Source organism: Saccopteryx leptura, chromosome 2 (genome assembly GCF_036850995.1).
Source record: "Saccopteryx leptura isolate mSacLep1 chromosome 2, mSacLep1_pri_phased_curated, whole genome shotgun sequence".
NCBI classification, from domain to species: domain Eukaryota; kingdom Metazoa; phylum Chordata; class Mammalia; order Chiroptera; family Emballonuridae; genus Saccopteryx; species Saccopteryx leptura.
In genome coordinates, this window is record NC_089504.1 from 230,216,914 (window position 1) to 230,233,927 (window position 17,014).

The window sequence follows — 17,014 nt, forward strand, 5'->3', positions numbered from 1 at the left end:
GCCACTGGCCCCAACCCAACCAGTGACTCTTCACTACCAGAGGGCCTGTATGTGAGATCATGTCCACGTTACACAGCACCTGTACCCCAGCAGGGCTATACCACATACGGACCACAGTCCACTGAAATGAATAAAAAGGTTCCCCAGCCAGGGCTCCAAGACAGAGCTGCAGGTAGTGCCTCACTGACTCAGCACCACTAAGAGGTAAGGGACGTCCACTGGCAAGGCTCTGTGGTCCCATAGACCTGATTTCTAGCTCTGCTGCTGGCTTTGTGGCCTTAGCTCCACCTCCTGGGGCCTTTCACCTCTCATCTGGTATGATGGTGGGTGATAAGTTTATATAATGAAAAGGCACGTAAAGTATGCTACATGCCCAGACCAGAATGCAGGAAACATTCAAAAACTGGAGCAACCATTTCAATCTTTGGTCAGGACACATACAGGAACAGCTCGATGTCTCTTTCTCTGCCTCTCTCTCTCTAAAAAAAGGAGCAACCATTATTCATGTACCTGAAATTTTCTGGGTTAAAAGGAGGCCGGTAATTGGCTTCTATTCAGCTTTCTCTCCTACTGTTTCCTATCTACTTGAGCAAAGTCTCAGATTTTCTTAGTGTCTAAAGTGTATCATGTACAGTGACCCTCAAATATTTGTTTCAAGATATATATTTTTTTTCTACAGAGACAGAGAGAGTCAGATAGAGGGACAGATAGGGACAGACAGGAACGGAGAGATGAGAAGCATCAATCATTAGTTTTTCATTGCAACACCTTAGTTGTTCATTGATTGTTTTCTCATATATGCCTTGACCGTGGGCCTTCAGCAGACCGAGTAACCCCTTGTTTGAGCCAGCGACCTTGGGTCCAAGCTGGTGAGCTTTGCTCAAGCCAGATGACCCCGTGCTGAAGCTGGCAACCTTGGGGTCTCGAACCTGGGTCCTCCACATCCCAGTCCGATGCTCCATCCACTGCGCCACTGCCTGCTCAAGCGACCCTCATATTACAGGTTTGAACTGAGGTCAATTTATACACAGATTTTTTTTCTTCAATAAAATATACAGTCAGCCCTCCACATCCCAGGTTTCACATTAATGGACTCAAGAAACTGGGATTGGGAATCCACATGAGCTGAGGACTGACTTAAATTATACACAGAATTTTTTTAAATTTTATTTTAGCCTGACCAGGTGGTGACGCAGTGGATAGAGAATCAGCCTGGGACACCGAGGACCCAGGTTTGAAATCCCAAGGTCGCCAGCTTAAGCGCAGGGTCGCTGGTTTGAGCGTGGGATCATAGACATGACCCCATGGTCACTGGCTTGAGCCCAAAGATTGCTGGTTTGAGCCCAAGGTCACTGGCTTGAGCAAGGGGTCACTTGCTCTGCTGTAGCCCCCGCTCCCCCCCCATCAAGGCACAAATGAGAAAGCTATCAATGAACAACTAAGGTGCCGCAATGAAGAACTGATGCTTCTCATCTCTCCCTCCTGTCTGTCTGTTCTTGTCTGTCTGACCCTGTCTCTCTTGGAAAAAAAAAAAAAAAAAAGTTATTTCAGAGATGAAGGGTAGATAGATAGAAAGACATCAACTTGTTGTTCCACTTATTTACGCATTCATTGCTTGATTCTTATCTGTGCCCTGACCAGGGATTGAACCTGCAACCTTGGCATGTCATTTCACTCTGCTGTCATGTTCTCTGCCTCTATGTTGCCTTCTAGTTTGCAGCTTCTAGCCTGCTTTGGTCTGAAATTCAAGACTTCCAGGTTGGTTAGAACTGCATGGATAGTGGGTAGGAAGAAGCCCAGAGGACTCTGGGGCAGGTTGCTCAAATGGACCACCGACAGCAGAATCACTTGGGTGCGTCTGTTAACATGTAGAGCCCCAGACCTCCTGAACCAGAATCCTGGGGGAAGGCTCTGAAAGCTGGAATTTAAGCGAGCTCTTGGAGAACCACAGATGGAGAACTAAGACAGCTACCTCTCCAATTTTGAGGCCTTTCTGGCTTTTTTTTTCTAGTTCCTTTGGTGAAGGGACATGTTACCCTATTTTCTTTTCCCATAATGGTGGGGTTGTTTTTTTTTTGCATCCCACACACCCTGTGTGGTTCCTCACCCCAGACTCATTTCTAAGTTCGGGAGGCTGACTGGTGCTGCCCCAGGTGTACCTGGGCCTGTATGCAACCCCAAGCATGACCACAAGCCCGAAAAATGTCTCCAGAGCTGCCTGGCCTCGGGCAACAACCCTGTTCACCAGGGGAAGCAGCCAAGGCAATGTGGCCAGGAGGGCCTTCTTCCTGCTCTTAGCAGCAGGGTGCCTCTGCCAACAAATTTTTTTTTTTCGAGAGAGAGAGACAGAGAGAGGGACAGATGGGGACAGACAGAAAGGGAGATGAGGCCTGACCTATGGTGGCACAGTGGATCAAGCGTCAACCTGGAACACTCACGTCACCAGTTCAAAACCCTGGGCTTACCCGGTTAAGGCACATATGGGAGTTGACGCTTCCTGCTCCTTTTCCCCTTCTCTCTCTCTTCTCTAAAATGAATAAATAAATAAAAATAACTTTAAATAAATAAGTAAAAATAAAATATTGTTTCAAAAAAGGGAGCTGAAAAGCATCAATTCTTCATTGTGGCACTTCAGTTGTTCATTAATTGCTTTCTCATGTGCCTTGATTGTGAGGCAGGTGGCTAAAGCAGAGTGAGTGACCCCTTGCTCAAGCCTGCGGCTTTGGGCTTCAAGCCAGCAACCTTGTGCTTCAAGCCAGTGACCTTTGGGCTCAAGCCAGCGATCATGAGGTTATGTCTATGATCTCATGCTCAATCCAATGACCTTGCGCTTAAGTTAGTGAGCCCACACTCAATCCGGTGACCTTGGGGTTTTGAACCTGGGCCCTCTGTGTCCCACACAAATGCTCTATCTACTGCTTGGACCCAGAAAAGCAGAATGGACATAGCAGCTACAGGAGACCAGCCCTCCAGCCTAAGTCCAGACATTGGGCTCCGCCTCTTAACCACTCTGACTCCTACACATCCCACAAAGCCCAAAGCTACTTCCTCTTTAAAGACTATCCTGTCCACTCTGGCTCTCTGTGGTTATTTCCATCATCATAACAGCCAATGTTTAGGAAGGGGTCACAACCTTCCAGGTATTGTCTTAGCTCTTTACCGGCATTCTCTCATATGATTTTCATGGCCCTATAAGGTGACATCATCATCTTATTTTACAGATGAGAAAACCAAGGCTCCGAGAGGTGCAGTAACTTACTCAGGGTCCCACACTGGAAAGCGGTCCTGCTGGAATCTGAATCCAGCCACCTGCCTTCTGAGCCTGCCCTCTTAACCACCATGCTAGTGACTGCAAGAGAATGCCTAGAAAGGTGCTGGGCTGGGAGCCAGAGGCAGGTACTCTGTGTCTTTATCTGGGAAAAAATGAAAAGGTTGGACCAGATCTCCAAGAACCCCTCTGCTCTAAGGTTCTTGTCATTGGACCTCCCTCATGTCCACCCGCACCGGGGTGATCCAAGGCATGCCACGCACATGGTTTGGCCTTGATGGCCTCATTTCTCAGTATGAATATGTGCCTTCCATGATTTGATTTAGGGAGCAAGACTGGGTTATCCCATCAAGTTCTTTTTTTTTTTTTTTTTTTTTTTTTACAGAGGCAGAGATAGACAGGGACAGACAGACAGGAACGGAGAGAGATGAGAAGCATCAATCATCAGTTTCTCGTTGCGTGTTGCGACTTCTTAGTTGTTCATTGATTGCTTTCTCACATGTGCCTTGACCATGGGCCCTCAGCAGACTGAGTAACCCCCTGCTGGAGCCAGTGACCTTGGGTCTAAGCTGGTGAGCTCTTTGCTCAAGCCAGATGAGCCCGTGCTCAAGCTGGTGACCTCGGGGTCTCGAACCTGGGTCCTTCTGCATCCCAGTCCGACGCTCTATCCACTGCGCCACCACCTGGTCAGGCCTTTTTTTTTTTTTTTTTTTTTTTTTTTTTAAATCATTTTAGAGAGGAGAGGGAGACAGAGAGGAGATACAGAGAGAGAGAAGGGGGGGGGAGGAGCTGGAAGCATCAACTCCCATATGTGCCTTGACCAGGCAAGCCCAGGGTTTCGAACCAGAGACCTCAGCATTTCCAGGTCGACGCTTTATCCACTGCGCCACCACAGGTCAGGCCCATCAAGGTCTTTTTTTTTTTTTTTTTTTTTAATTATTTTATTTATTCACTTTTAGAGAGAGAGAGAGAGAAGGAGGGAGGAGCAGGAAGCATCAACTCCCATATGTGCTTTGACCAGGCAAGCCCAGGGTATTGAACCGGTGACCTCAGCGTTCCAGGTTGATGTTTTATCCACTGCGCCACCACAGGTCAGGCCAATCATCAAGGTCTTTCTTACAGCTCATGTGTCCCTCCTACATGCTGGGCCCAACTCCTACACTCCCACCAACTCATTCATTCAACTCATTGACTGAAGAGTGTCCTGCAAGAACTTCTCAGCCTAGGGAGCTGAAACTGGTCAGCAAATAATTTCAGTGTCACAAGATAGAAGAACAATACTCTGAAGTATGTGTGCAGGTACGTGTGTGTGTGAGAGAGAGTTGGGGAGAAAGCTAAGACCACTTCATTTCTATGTAATAGGTTACAAAACAGGCTCAAGAGACAGCACTATCCTAGTTCTCACAGCTAAGAAATGGCCGGGCTAGAATTTAAACCCAGGTACTCTTGGGCCAAAGCCTGGTGTTTTTCTCTCTTTACCAAGGAACGGTGTTCACATCTCCATGTCTGGGGGGTGGGCTTGCAATAAGCGCACACACATGCTCCATGTCTAAGCAAACCACACACTCCCTGAGGGCCGGGCTCTGCAGCCAGGTGCAGGGATGGAGGGAGGTGGGCAGTTTTCAGGGAAAGGCAGGAAGCATAGGTGGAGGACTGGATGAAGATGGAGGAGGAGGACGAGGATTGAGCTGGACTCCCAGATTCTGGCTTGGACAAGTGGTCAGAGAGAGGAGGAAGGCGGGGGAGCAGCCAGCGGGGGCTCTGGGGCCCGAAGGCATGTACATCTCAGGCCCAGCTCTGAAAGATGGTGACCCAGCATTCTAACTTGTCAACTACCTCTTCTCCCAAATCATTCTTTGAGCCTTTTTCTCCTGGCCCATCTTTGCAAGAGGGAAGAAGCCCAAGGTGACTGCTGGCTTCACACGCAGGGTACTGAGTATCACAGATGCCTGTGAAGGGGGTTCCTGGATGGGAATGTGACAGTAGCCTGTCTGTTTACTGCCTGCTGGCTAGCAAGTCCTTTCATATACATCTGTCTTTTGATCCTCCAACCACCTTGAAACAGCCTCCCAATTTATAATTGAAGGATATTGATGCTTAGAAAGAAGCAAAGATTTGTCTGAGAGAAGGCAAGGTGAAAAAGGAAAAGAGAATGGATTTTTATCAAGGAGGTGCTCCATGCCAGGAATCAACCAGTATACTTTCACATATATTAACAGGCCTGTTCTCTCAAAATATACGTGCAGCATCAATAGTTGAATTTTACATATTGAGGAAATAGCCTCCATAAGTAACTTAGGAACCCAGCTAGCTGGGGAGAGATTCAGATCTAACACCCAGTGCCCGGCCCTCGAGCCCAGAGATCACTCTTCAATCCACGCATTCAGCCAACAACCATTTTCCCATCATCTGTTATTACCAGCACATTCAGGAACAGAGATGAACACAACAGGCAAGCTTCTGACTGGCTGAGTGTCAACATGTGTTGAGGGAGAAGTCTAAGGGCTCTGGGAAGATGTCACAGGGCATTCTCCTGTGCTTCTGTGAAGAAGTGACATGAGCTAAGAGCTCATGGATGACGACCAGGAGTAGCGGGTGTGGAAGGAGGAGTATTCTAGGCAGATGGAACAGCTTGAGCAAAGCGCTGAGACACTCAAGAGTCTTGGAATGTTCCAGGGGGCTGGAGAAACAGTCCAGGACAGATTGTGCAGGGCCGCATCAAAGATTTTTAACATTCAAGCCATCAAAGAAGTCTAAGTAAGTGGTGGGCACCATTAGAGTAGCTTTTAAAAAAGACGCTGAGTGCCAAGCGGGGAACAGCCTGGAGTGAAAGCAGAGCTGAGGCCAGGGGCCTTCCCAGCCAGCCAAGAGGAAGCTGAGGAGAAAGAGGTCTGGGCTGGGAGTGGCAGCAGGGGGCCTGGGAAGAAGTGGACGGACTCGTAAGCTACTGAGGTCAGTCATCAGGGTTGGTGACTGACTCTGAGTGGAGAGATGGAGAGGGAATCAGTGTCAGGGACTGTGAGGTGCTGCTCTGGCCTGCAGCCCTGTCCCACCCCCAGCATGTTAGGCTGGGCGCTAAGGTTGGGACACCATGCTGAGCTTTACCCTGTTAAACCAGGTGCTAACACCTGATTAGAATTAAGGCTGCCTTTCCTTTGATTTTTTGCAGAATGTCATGAGGTCTGTATGCCACAGCTGGGCTCACCCACTTAGCTGGATGCACCTCCAACTACAGAAGCCTGCAGTTTCCTGGTTCTGTTTGCTCTCCAGGCCTGACCAAAACTTTCCTTGTTCCAGTCCACGGACCTGGGATAAGACATCTTTTAGTAGACTCACATTGAGACCCTCCAAGACAGTGAATTCTAAAGTCCTCCTCACCATCTGTGGCTACCTCACCAGCCAAGACAGCCCCAGGGACCAGGCACAACTGCCCAGCTGAGGATGGGACAGCAGACACCAGGCTGGGGCAGAGATGCCACCCGTGGCATTTATTCCAGCTTCTGATATGTACAGGTATATACAGTTGGTGTGAGCCTATGGTACATTATTTCACAAAATTATCTTACATCCCGTGAATACTTCCGAGTGGGAGGAGGCAGATTCTGCTCCGAATAGCCCACTGATGGTGGAGGGCAAGGACGCTCCAAGGAGCCGCCCCCTCTCTGAGGACATTCATGGGGGCTGCCTGTCCTCTTCCCCAGTACTAAAGCCCTCCCACAGGCCATCTGGGCCTCCCACCTGCTCTGGACGCTAGCTGCTTCCAAAATCTTTCTCCCCAAGGGAGAACACTGGTGGGGAAGAGCAGCGGCAGTGGCCCCCACTCGCTGACAGCGGCAAACACATCTGACGCCCAGAGCCTTACTGATCCTATTGAATATCAATAGCAGGACAGGAACCCTCCCCATCCTCTGAGCCCAGCACAGCCTGGTCTCACGGGGCGCTGGCATGCATTTTCTCCAGGCAACTCGTCCAGAACGTGACCAGCCGGTTGTCACGATTAGTGCAGAAGTCCATGAAGTCCTTCAGCAGCCGATCGGCAAACTTCTCATCCCCCGTGGCACTGGAGCGCCAGGTCTTGGTCAGCATGGTGTTGTAGGCCCAGTTGTAGCCAATCCGCTCCTCGCAGAACAAGTTCTGGCTGGTGGAGCTGGTGGAGTTCCTCCGCCGTCGCGGCTGCCCGGAGAACTTGCGCTTGGAGTAGGGAAGCTGCAGGAACACTGTTCCTGAGGGGAAAGTGGGGGAATGGGTGGCAGCCACCAGGAGGGTGCCTGGGTTTGGCTGGGGTGGGCCTGCAGCCACAGGCTTGGCTACGAGGGAAGAACCCTTGTGCATGGGGCCAGGCCGTCCTGCCACAGGGACCCATCCACCCACTTTCTGCCCGGAGCGCCTCACCTGTAACATGGATGTACTGAGGCTTGTTCTCAGCCGGGAAGTTAAAAGCAGATGCAGAATATTTATCTTGCACAAAGCCAAACCTAAGGAAAGAAAGGAAGGTGTACTGATTAAGGCCCCTACAGGGACAAGGGGAGAGAGCGTGGCTAACAGGACTCTGACAGCCTGGGCTAAAGGGGATCTGGAACGATCTCTTTCAAGGTGGAATATTCAGGCTACCCACTCTTGTCCACACTACATCTCGCCTCCACCTCTTCAGTGGCTCACCAGATCACCTCTGGACTAGCCTCCTTTCGTCTCTGGGGTGGTTGAAAGCCCTCTCACCCACCACACTCTCTCATCCAGCCTTCATCTCTGCCCAGCTACCCCCTCCTCCTCTGCTCACCAGCCATCCCATTAGACCTTCCCACTGTGGCCACTCACATACTTGAGACCGTCAGGTCCTCCAGAAAACGGCCCTACTCTTTATTTACCTAAGCCACACCTTTCTCCCTTTCCTCGGTGTCTCCCACAGCAAGCACACAGTAGGCCCTCAATAAAGGCTTTGAAGTGAAATGAAGTATCTTCATTGAAATTGTTCTCCTAAAAGCGAGGAACACCAGTCTGGGGCTCTCTGCTTTGCTGCGCTCTGGCAATGGGCAGGAGGGGCCATTTCTCATCTGTGGCTGTCCTATTCTGCTTCTCGACTATGGCTTGATCTATTCCTGGGTTTTCTATTTTCATAGAGCCCATTTATTACAACTTTACCTGCTAAGTGCTGTAAAGGACATTTCATAGATGTGGCTCCTGCCCTGAGTCTAAGGGGTTTATGTAACAAAGGCAGGAATACAGGTAGATCTAAGGGGGTAAAATGAATGTCTCTCTCCTTTCCTGGGCCATGTTCCTCAGAGAGCTGCTGTGTTGTGGTCTCTACGTAAACTGCCAGCTTCACATTGGCATTTGATGATTATTTACTGAAGGATACACCAGATATACAAATTAAATGGATCGGCTAACATGCACCATACCATCTACATGCTGATTTGATCACAGGTAGAAACGGTCCTGTGCTTTGCCTTTCTTCCTCTCTACTTTCAATCAAGGTCATTTATTTCCTCAGCATGGACCAGCCTGACCAGATTCCTGCTTCATCTCTTCCTTGTCACCAGGAAGGACCTTTCATTTTTAACCACATGGTCCTTGGCCCCCTCACTGTCCTCTCAGATCAAAATGAGGCAGATGAGCCAGGCCTGTCTGCTTCCCACGCCAATGCCCTTTCCACCAACCACTGTACCCCCAAACCGGCACCCCCTCCCACTGGAAGGAGGACACTAGCTGGCCTGGCATTCATTCTACAGCCTTTACTGAGCATCAGAGCTAGGTGGAAGAAGAAAAGGCCAGCGTAAGGTCTAAGGCGGGGGCCAACTTGGGTGAGGGGAAGATGAAGTCTGGAGCTCTTCCTACGGCTGTGAAAGGCCGTGTTCATGGGGGGAGGGTAACAGTGGAAGGTGCTTGAATAAGGAGACAATATGATACTGAAGAAGGTTGCAGCAAGAGGATCTGAAGCAGAAACAGAGAAGGCTTTGCCTACACCATTATTAATAAGAAGCAGCAAGTGGACACTGAGTGATGTTCAGGAGACAGAACTGTACTGGCTCGAAGGATGGACAGGCTTTCCTTAAAATACATATTATGTGCCGGTAAATACCTACTGACTTATCTATTGCTTTTTAACCACTGATTATCTTTTCAACATGTGTTAAGGGACTCGAGAAATTTCAGTGTTTTATTTCATGTCATCTCCTAGATAGCTTGTCTCAGGGTCTTGTTGGAGGCTAAGGAGGGAGCGCTCTGCTCTCCTCTCAACTGGAAGAAGACAGAAATCAGGTCTGAAAAACAGCCACAGAAACTGGAGAGGTAGTGCTTATCTTTGAAACCAAGGCCCGACCTATCAGAGATAAGCAGCGAATCAGTCATTGGTGGACTAGACCTGTTTCCCCAGAAATGAAACAAACTGGATTTTGCTTTGGTAACTGCTATTCAAGACCAACATGAACGTCTTCCCACTATTCTCTCTTGCTAAGGGACAAACCTGTGTGCAATGGCTTCTTGGAAAAGGTGCATTCGATCCCAGTATGTTTCCGGTTCAAAGCCTGAAAGGAAAAAAAAGAATAAATGCTGAGTTGTGATCCCTAGGTATGTCATTCTCCTGGGGTCTGGCCTTCTGTGCCCTTCTCTACCCTGGGCAATTCTTCCCCCTTGGCCACAGGCTCTGCTGTTCCACACTACCTGCTTCCAGAAAGACCAGCCTCACCCTGGCCGGTTGGCTCAGTGGTAGAGCGCCGGCCTGACGTGCGGGGGACCCGGGTTCGATTCCCGGACAGGGCACATAGGAGAAGTGTCCATTTGCTTCTCCACCCCCGCCCCTGTCTCTCTCTTCCCCTCCCACAGCCAAGGCTCCATTGGAGCAAAGATGGCCCAGGCGCTGGGGATGGCCCCTTGGCCTCTGCCCCAGGCGCTAGAGTGGCTCTGGTTGCAACAGAGCAACGCCCCGGAGGGGCAGAGCATCGCCCCCTGGTGGGCAGAGCGTCACCCCTGGTGGGCGTGCCGGGTGGATCCCGGTCGGGCGCATGCGGGAGTCTGTCTGACTGTCTCTCCCTGTTTCCAGCTTCAGAAAAATACAAAAAAAAAAAAAAAAAAAAAAAAGGAAGACCAGCCTCTATCTCAAGGAGGGATATCCTAAAGAAAGTGACAGCTATACATTCTCACCATTCCTTCCCCTAAGCTCTATCAGGATCTATAAGGGGGATGACTATAAGTCCTCAGAAACCAGTGTGAGCGACCAGACCTTGATATGACTCATCCTAACGCCCTCCTATGCCAAAGGCGGAAAGGAGCATGATATTAAAGTGCAAACAGAAGATAAGCTTTAAATGCATGTTATCTAATTCTAGAAATAAAAAATAAATAAAACAATGTTTTTTTAATTACTGATCTTCTATTTCCCTATAAGGAAAGGCAATATTATAAGCTTCACTTTAGGGGTGGGGAAATTGAAGCAAATAAATACAAAATGATTTTGGAAAAGTGATCCCCTAGGGCCTCACTCCACTGCTCCTCCTGCGGGGCTGCTGTGAAGACCCCGGGTGGGAGGTGGGAGGGCCGAGCAGCCTGTCACACAGCAACAGGCCACGGGCCAGGGCTGCTCTCGGGACCGAGGTGCTGAGGGCTGGAGCAGCAACTGCACAAGACATCCCAAAGGCCACAGGTGCCTGCGGGGGCCTTGTTACTCCTTCCACATTTGCAATCTACTATCTAGACCAGCTTTGAAAATTCTGGACACTAAAGAGCAAGGAAGAAGAAAGACTTTGGCTTTAATAGTAAAACACATGCACACAGCAGATTCTTGTCAGATTCCTAAGGTTCTGACTTCACCATTATCAGAAGGAGTGATAACAGGAAGAGAAGCAGAACAGAAGCAAGAAAATCGATTTTTAGATTCAAATCCTTATTCTTTGAAGCTACGACTCCTTTCGTTCAACTGTAACCATGGCAACCAACAGAAGAGGCTGGTCTTGAAGACTGGGTTATAACTGGCAGGGAAAATCATCAGCTCACATAAAAATGTTCTGCAGTGCCAGCCCCTTAAGCAACCTTGTGCTATTTCCATGAAGGTGGAATACCCCAGAAGAGTCTCTGATGGTGTGAGGGACGATCTCTCTGTCCCCTCAACATATTAAAAACAGCACCATGAGGAGCGTGTGTGTGTGTGTGTGTGTGTGTGTAGTGCTTTATAAACTCTAATAATCACTCAATCACTGTGGGGACCTGCCTTAAACCCCAACTGTCACTTAAAACATTGTGTCTCTATCAAAACGTCCCCCAAAATATAAACAAAGAATATACAGATGGGCCTTTGGAACGAAAGTTGTTTTTACCCTGGAGCAGCTGCCACAGGAAAAGCGCAGGGACACTTAGCTTGGCCTCACCAGGCCTCTCACCCTCGGGGCCAGTCCTCTGCCACCAACCATGATGCAGACTTATAAGGGCGCAGGAAGAAAGCATCTTCCTTACATCCAAAGTTTTTTCTTTCACATTGTTTTAACTTTGGTATCTGAGAAACGAAAGGGGCTCCAACTGATTAGCAGCAACTCTAGCTTCTTCTGGTTTTAAAATGTTCACCTGTGAGCTCATCGAAAGCTCTGGATTTCAAGCTATTTATGTTCATCACAATGAGCAATGGTGATAAAAAGTTCCATCCTATGTGAAGTAAGATGCATCCTTCACGGGTCCCACACCTGCCCTCAGAGTTCTGGTGGATCAGGGTGGAGCAGCAGGGCGGGGTCACCCCCTGTGCTCTCCCTTTCGGGCTCTGTCGGGTCCTGCCACCCTCCCGTGAGCCTCCTCCTGCTCTGTCTTCCTTGAGATGCAGGACTCCAGTCACACTCAGAGTTCCAGGTGCTGACACACCACAGCTCTGCACAATAGGACACTGTTTCCTGTCTGCTTTCAGCGCCTCCCTTTTTAGCATTTCTGCCTGGAACAGCAGATTCAAGCCTCCAGTGAGGTTCAATTCCTGCAGCCCAAACCAGTTCGGTTGGAGCACAGGAAGGACGGTGTGTGGAGAACACCAGGCCGTTTGTGATCTATAGAGCGTTGCACCCTCTCCCAGCCATCACTCTGCTCTGGGCCTTTTGAGGGGCTTCCTGAGTTGCAAAGCAGCTCTAGCCACCCTTATTTTAGGTATAAAGAATTTGAGGCTCAGAGACATTAAGTGACTTGTCCAGGGTTGCCCAGCCACTAAGTGAAGAATGAGGGTTAAGATCCATTCGGCCCCCTGTCCAAAGACTCCCTCTGTGTAACAGCCTATGTGGCTACCAAGAGGGGTCCTTGGGGGAAAGAGGAGTGTCTCTTACTATCAAACAGGTGTTCGCTGCCTTCCTTGAGCAGACAGCTGATGTTGAGTGGGATGAAGAGCTGGGCGCGTAGCGGATCGCCATACAGGTAACTGGGCAGTGCAAAGGGGCCCTCCAAAACCGGGACCAACAAAAAGCCACAGGAAGTAGCTTTTCGATGCCAACCTTGGACCTGGTAGAAAGCACAAAAACAAACAGTGTCACCCCCAACTTCATCCAGATGAGAAAACACTGCTGGAGGAGCAAAGCTGCCAGAGTGGCGTCATGCATTGGTTGGCATGTTCATTTATATTAATAAACTGGCTCTGAACCAGTCCTGGGCAGCAAAATGCACAGTCTAACCTCCTGACAAATACTCAAAAATCTGTAAGTGAAGCAGTTCCTCTTTACAGCCCAAGCTCCGGCAATTTCCGTGTTTCTTTCAGAAGGAAGAGATCGGAGGGAGCTATTTATTGCCTCCTAAAAACCCTTCTCATCCTATAGGATGTTGGAGGAAGGTCACAGGATATAGGTTAAGCCCTTCTAATTTTGTCCTTTATCAAAAATTTACTAAGTCCAGAGTATCAAATAGGAAAACAATCCACTCAAGCTGGCTGAGTGGGACATGATGCAGGGTGCAAGATGACTGTGGTGGCCTCTGGCCAAAGCGATAACCCTGACCTGGCGGAATGAGAGCTGCTCGCTGGCAAACTCCCAGCAGCTGTCTGTCTGAAGACTGACCAAGAACAAAAGCTACTTCGGTGTAAAGAAAAACCTTTCCCTTAATAACATTTTTAGGAACAGTAGCAATGTTCTGAGTCATAATTTTCCTTTTTAACCATAAAACTGACAAACATACATACTTTTTAAGGCTGATGCATGTGGCTCTGGCATACAGATAAGATTTCTGTCAAATACTGTATCAAAAAACTACAGTTGGAGCCCTGGCTGGTTGGCTCAGTGGTAGAGTGTTGGCCCAGCATGAGGAAGTCCCAAGTTTGATTCCCAGTCAGGGCACACAGGAGAAGCAACCACCTGCTTCTCCACTCCTCCCCCTTGTTTCTCTCTTTCTCTCTTTCTTCCTCTCCTGCAGCCATGACCCGAATGGTTCGAGCAAGTTGGTCCTGGGTACTGAGGATGGTTCCATGGTCTCGCCTCAGGTGCTGAAATAGCTTGGTTGCCAAGTAACAGAGCAGCCACCCCAGATGGGCAGAACATCACCCTGTAGTGGGCTTGCTGAGTGGATCCTAGTTGAGGTGCAAGCGGGAGTCTGTCTCTCTGCTACCCTGCCTAACCACCTCTCATGTAATTTAAAAAAAAAAAACAACTACAGTCTGGGCCATCTCGATTAAACAAATACACTTATGTTAAAAACTAAAGGGGACCACTCTTAGTCTTCCTAGGAACATTTATAACAGTAACAGCAGAACAGCAACATAAAAACTAAGCTCTCTGTTTGACCAAATTAATTTCTAAGGCTTAGTCAATAACCTTTTTTAATTTTATGTAATAGTTATCCTAATAAAATCTGATTTATAATAATTTTGGAAATTTCCTTAAAATAATAATTGACATGTACTAGAGACTTATAGAAGCTTTAAATAATGATAAAAGGATTAGCAACTTGCATTGGGTTTCTTATGAATTGATATGAAAAGTACATTTTTAATTTTTTTAGAGAAAGAGAGAAAGGGAGGTAGGAAGAAAGAGAAAGAGAAATATTGATTTGTTGTTCTACTTATTTATGCATTCATTGTTTGATTCTTATATGTGTTCTGATGGAGGATTGAACCCGCAACCTTGGTGTATCAGGACAATGCTCTAACCAACTGTTCTACGTTGCCAGGCCTGAAACGTGTATTCTGAAAAGATAGTTGCTAAATTCCTCTTAGCAAATATACTGCTCATAAAAATTAGGGGATATTTCAAAATGAATATGAAGCTATAAAATATCCCCTAATTTTTGTGAACAGTGTAAATACTCTTCTTCTGGCTAAATGGTAACTATAAGTGTGTGAATGTTATGGTTGTGTTGTTATGAGACAGGCTTGTCTGGTAGGGCTTCCAAGGAGAAGGCTTAGCCGACTGGGTAGAAAGGGTTTTAACGCTGACTGGAGGGAGTGGTCATCCCAGTCAACCAGCTGGGGAAGAGCTGGTGATCTCTGCAAGCTGAGCAAGACAGGGAACTGGGCAGTCTTTTTAAATGTGGACCTTAAATATGTTCCTGTGATGAGAATCTCTCCTGGGGAGGGGTGCTCAAAGGTGTTAATGTTCCCTCTCCCTGGGGACATGTGGCAATGTCTGGGGACATTTGGGGCTGTCACAAGGCAGGGGTGCTACTGCCATCAAGTGGGTAGAGGCCAAGAATGTTGCTCCACATCTTACAACACACAGGATAGCCCCCAACACAGAGAATTACACAGTCCTAGATGACAATAGTGCCAAGGCTGAGAAATTCTGATCTACACCCTTTCTGACTGCTTGGATTTTTTACTATTGTTTAAATTTTTTAAAGAGGTTATTGTAATAATAGGAAGCATGAACTAAAAAAAAAAAAAAAAAAAAGGTACCATGAATTGCTACTAAGCATCCACCACGTCCTTCTGCAAGGTGAACCAAGGCCCCATCTTACCATCTCAAAGAGGACCGCAGCGGTCACCGCCATCCAGTGGAGCTTGATCTCGAAGGCTGCATTCAGGGAGAAGTTGCCATGGTAATAACAGCTGCACCACTCCAGCCGGTCTGTTCGGTTGTTCACATCCACGTCCAGGGTCACAGTCCTCTGCTCCGGGACAGTGGCAGCTATGTCAGCATATAGAAGGGGCCCCGAGAGGGAAAAGGAGTGAGATGAGGAGGAAGAACAAATACCAGATATGAAACTGCAGAATTACCTAATAGAAAAATCACAGATTCTAGAAGCTTCCTGGAAATCATCTAGTCCAGGGGTTGGCAAACTTCTTCTATAAAGGTCCAGATAATAAACACTTAAGGTTTTGCAGGCAATATGGCCTCATATGGAGACTGCTTCAACTGCTCAACTCTGCTCTTTTGGTACAAAAGCAGCCACAGACATTACACAAATGATGGGCTTGGCAGTGTTCCAATAAGACTTTATTTACAAAATCAACTGGGTTTTTAGGGTGGTGAAACTACTCTGGATGATACTATGACGGTGGGTACATGTCATTATACATTTGTCAAAACTCATAAAAGGTACACACCAAGAGTGAACGCTAATGTAAACCACAGACTTTGGGTGATAATGATGTCAATGTAGGTTCATAGAACATAACAAATGCCCCACTCTGGTGGGAGATGTTGATAGTGGAAGCTGTGTGTATGCTCATTGGGGCAGGGAGTATATAGAAAGTCTACTTTCTGATCAATTTAGCTGCAAGCCTAAAAGTGTTCTATAAAAAGTATTAATCTGGCCCTGGCCGGTTGGCTCAGCGGTAGAGCGTCGGCCTGGCGTGCAGGGGACCCAGGTTCGATTCCCGGCCAGGGCACATAGGAGAAGCGCCCATTTGCTTCTCCACCCCCACCTCCTTCCTCTCTGTCTCTCTCTTCCCCTCCCGCAGCCAAGGCTCCATTGGAACAAAGATGGCCCGGGCGCTGGGGATGGCTCCTTGGCCTCTGCCCCAGGCGCTAGAGTGGCTCTGGTCGTGACAGAGCATCGCCTCCTGGTGGGCAGAGCGTCGCCCCTGGTGGGCGTGCCGGGTGGATCCTGGTCGGGCGCATGCGGGAGTCTGTCTGGCTGTCTCTCCCCATTTCCAGCTTCAGAAAAAAAAAAAAAAAAAAAAAAAAAGGTATTAATCTGCTCACAAAAATTAAAAGATATTTCAAGATGAATATGAAGCAATAAAATATCCCCTAATTTTTGTGAGCAGTATATAAAACAAAAACAAACAAAGAGATAGCAGGCCAGATTTGACCAGTTAAGCCATAGTTTACCTCCCCCAATCTAATCCAACCCTCTCATTTCTACATAAGGAAACAGAAGCCAAGATGGGTGGTAAATACCTTAGTCAATATCACAGAGTCAGACCCTCAGCCGGCTGGACTCCTGATCTTCTGATTCTAGTGACCCACAAAGGGATACAACTGGACTAGCAACCCAGACCACAGATTAGAGGAACTCAAGTCTCAACTCAGGAAGGCAGCAGTTCTATAATCTTTTCTCAAAAAATGAAACTACATAATGAAGCCTAATGCCCTGTTCCATCAACTGTGTGTTGCTAAAAAATTCCAGGTCAGTATCAAACACTAGCTCATCCTATCTGGGACTCCTGCTCAAAAATCCTACACAACCTAGAGAGGGATATTTTAGAGACGGATCATAAAGTCAGGTTCCTGACCAGACTAAAGGCCTATAACAGGCTCAGAAATACAGAAAAGAGCAGGGCTCTGCTCTGCTTGGCTGGGCACTGCCAGACCTCAGGTTGCTATAAACATTTTTTTTTTTTAATTTATTGTGTTGACA

General features: G+C 48.0%; 1 protein-coding gene across 6 annotated transcripts in view; it reads right to left on the reverse strand.

Annotated features, from left to right (window-relative positions):
* Positions 1–6,739: 6,739 nt before the first annotated feature.
* The window catches only part of DEPDC5 (DEP domain containing 5, GATOR1 subcomplex subunit), a 111,378-nt gene continuing 101,103 nt past the window's right edge, over positions 6,740–17,014 (reverse strand). For 5 of the 6 annotated variants that reach the window (XM_066370427.1, XM_066370430.1, XM_066370429.1 and 2 more), the window contains 5 exons: positions 15,167–15,336; positions 12,556–12,727; positions 9,732–9,792; positions 7,661–7,743; positions 6,740–7,491 (listed from right to left, as the gene is read on the reverse strand). In XM_066370427.1, coding sequence (XP_066226524.1) covers positions 7,199–7,491; positions 7,661–7,743; positions 9,732–9,792; positions 12,556–12,727; positions 15,167–15,336 — 779 coding nt within the window. In that variant the 3' untranslated portion in view covers positions 6,740–7,198. The remainder of the gene's footprint in view (positions 7,492–7,660; positions 7,744–9,731; positions 9,793–12,555; positions 12,728–15,166; positions 15,337–17,014) is intronic. The other variant, XM_066370431.1, reaches the window with a different exon arrangement.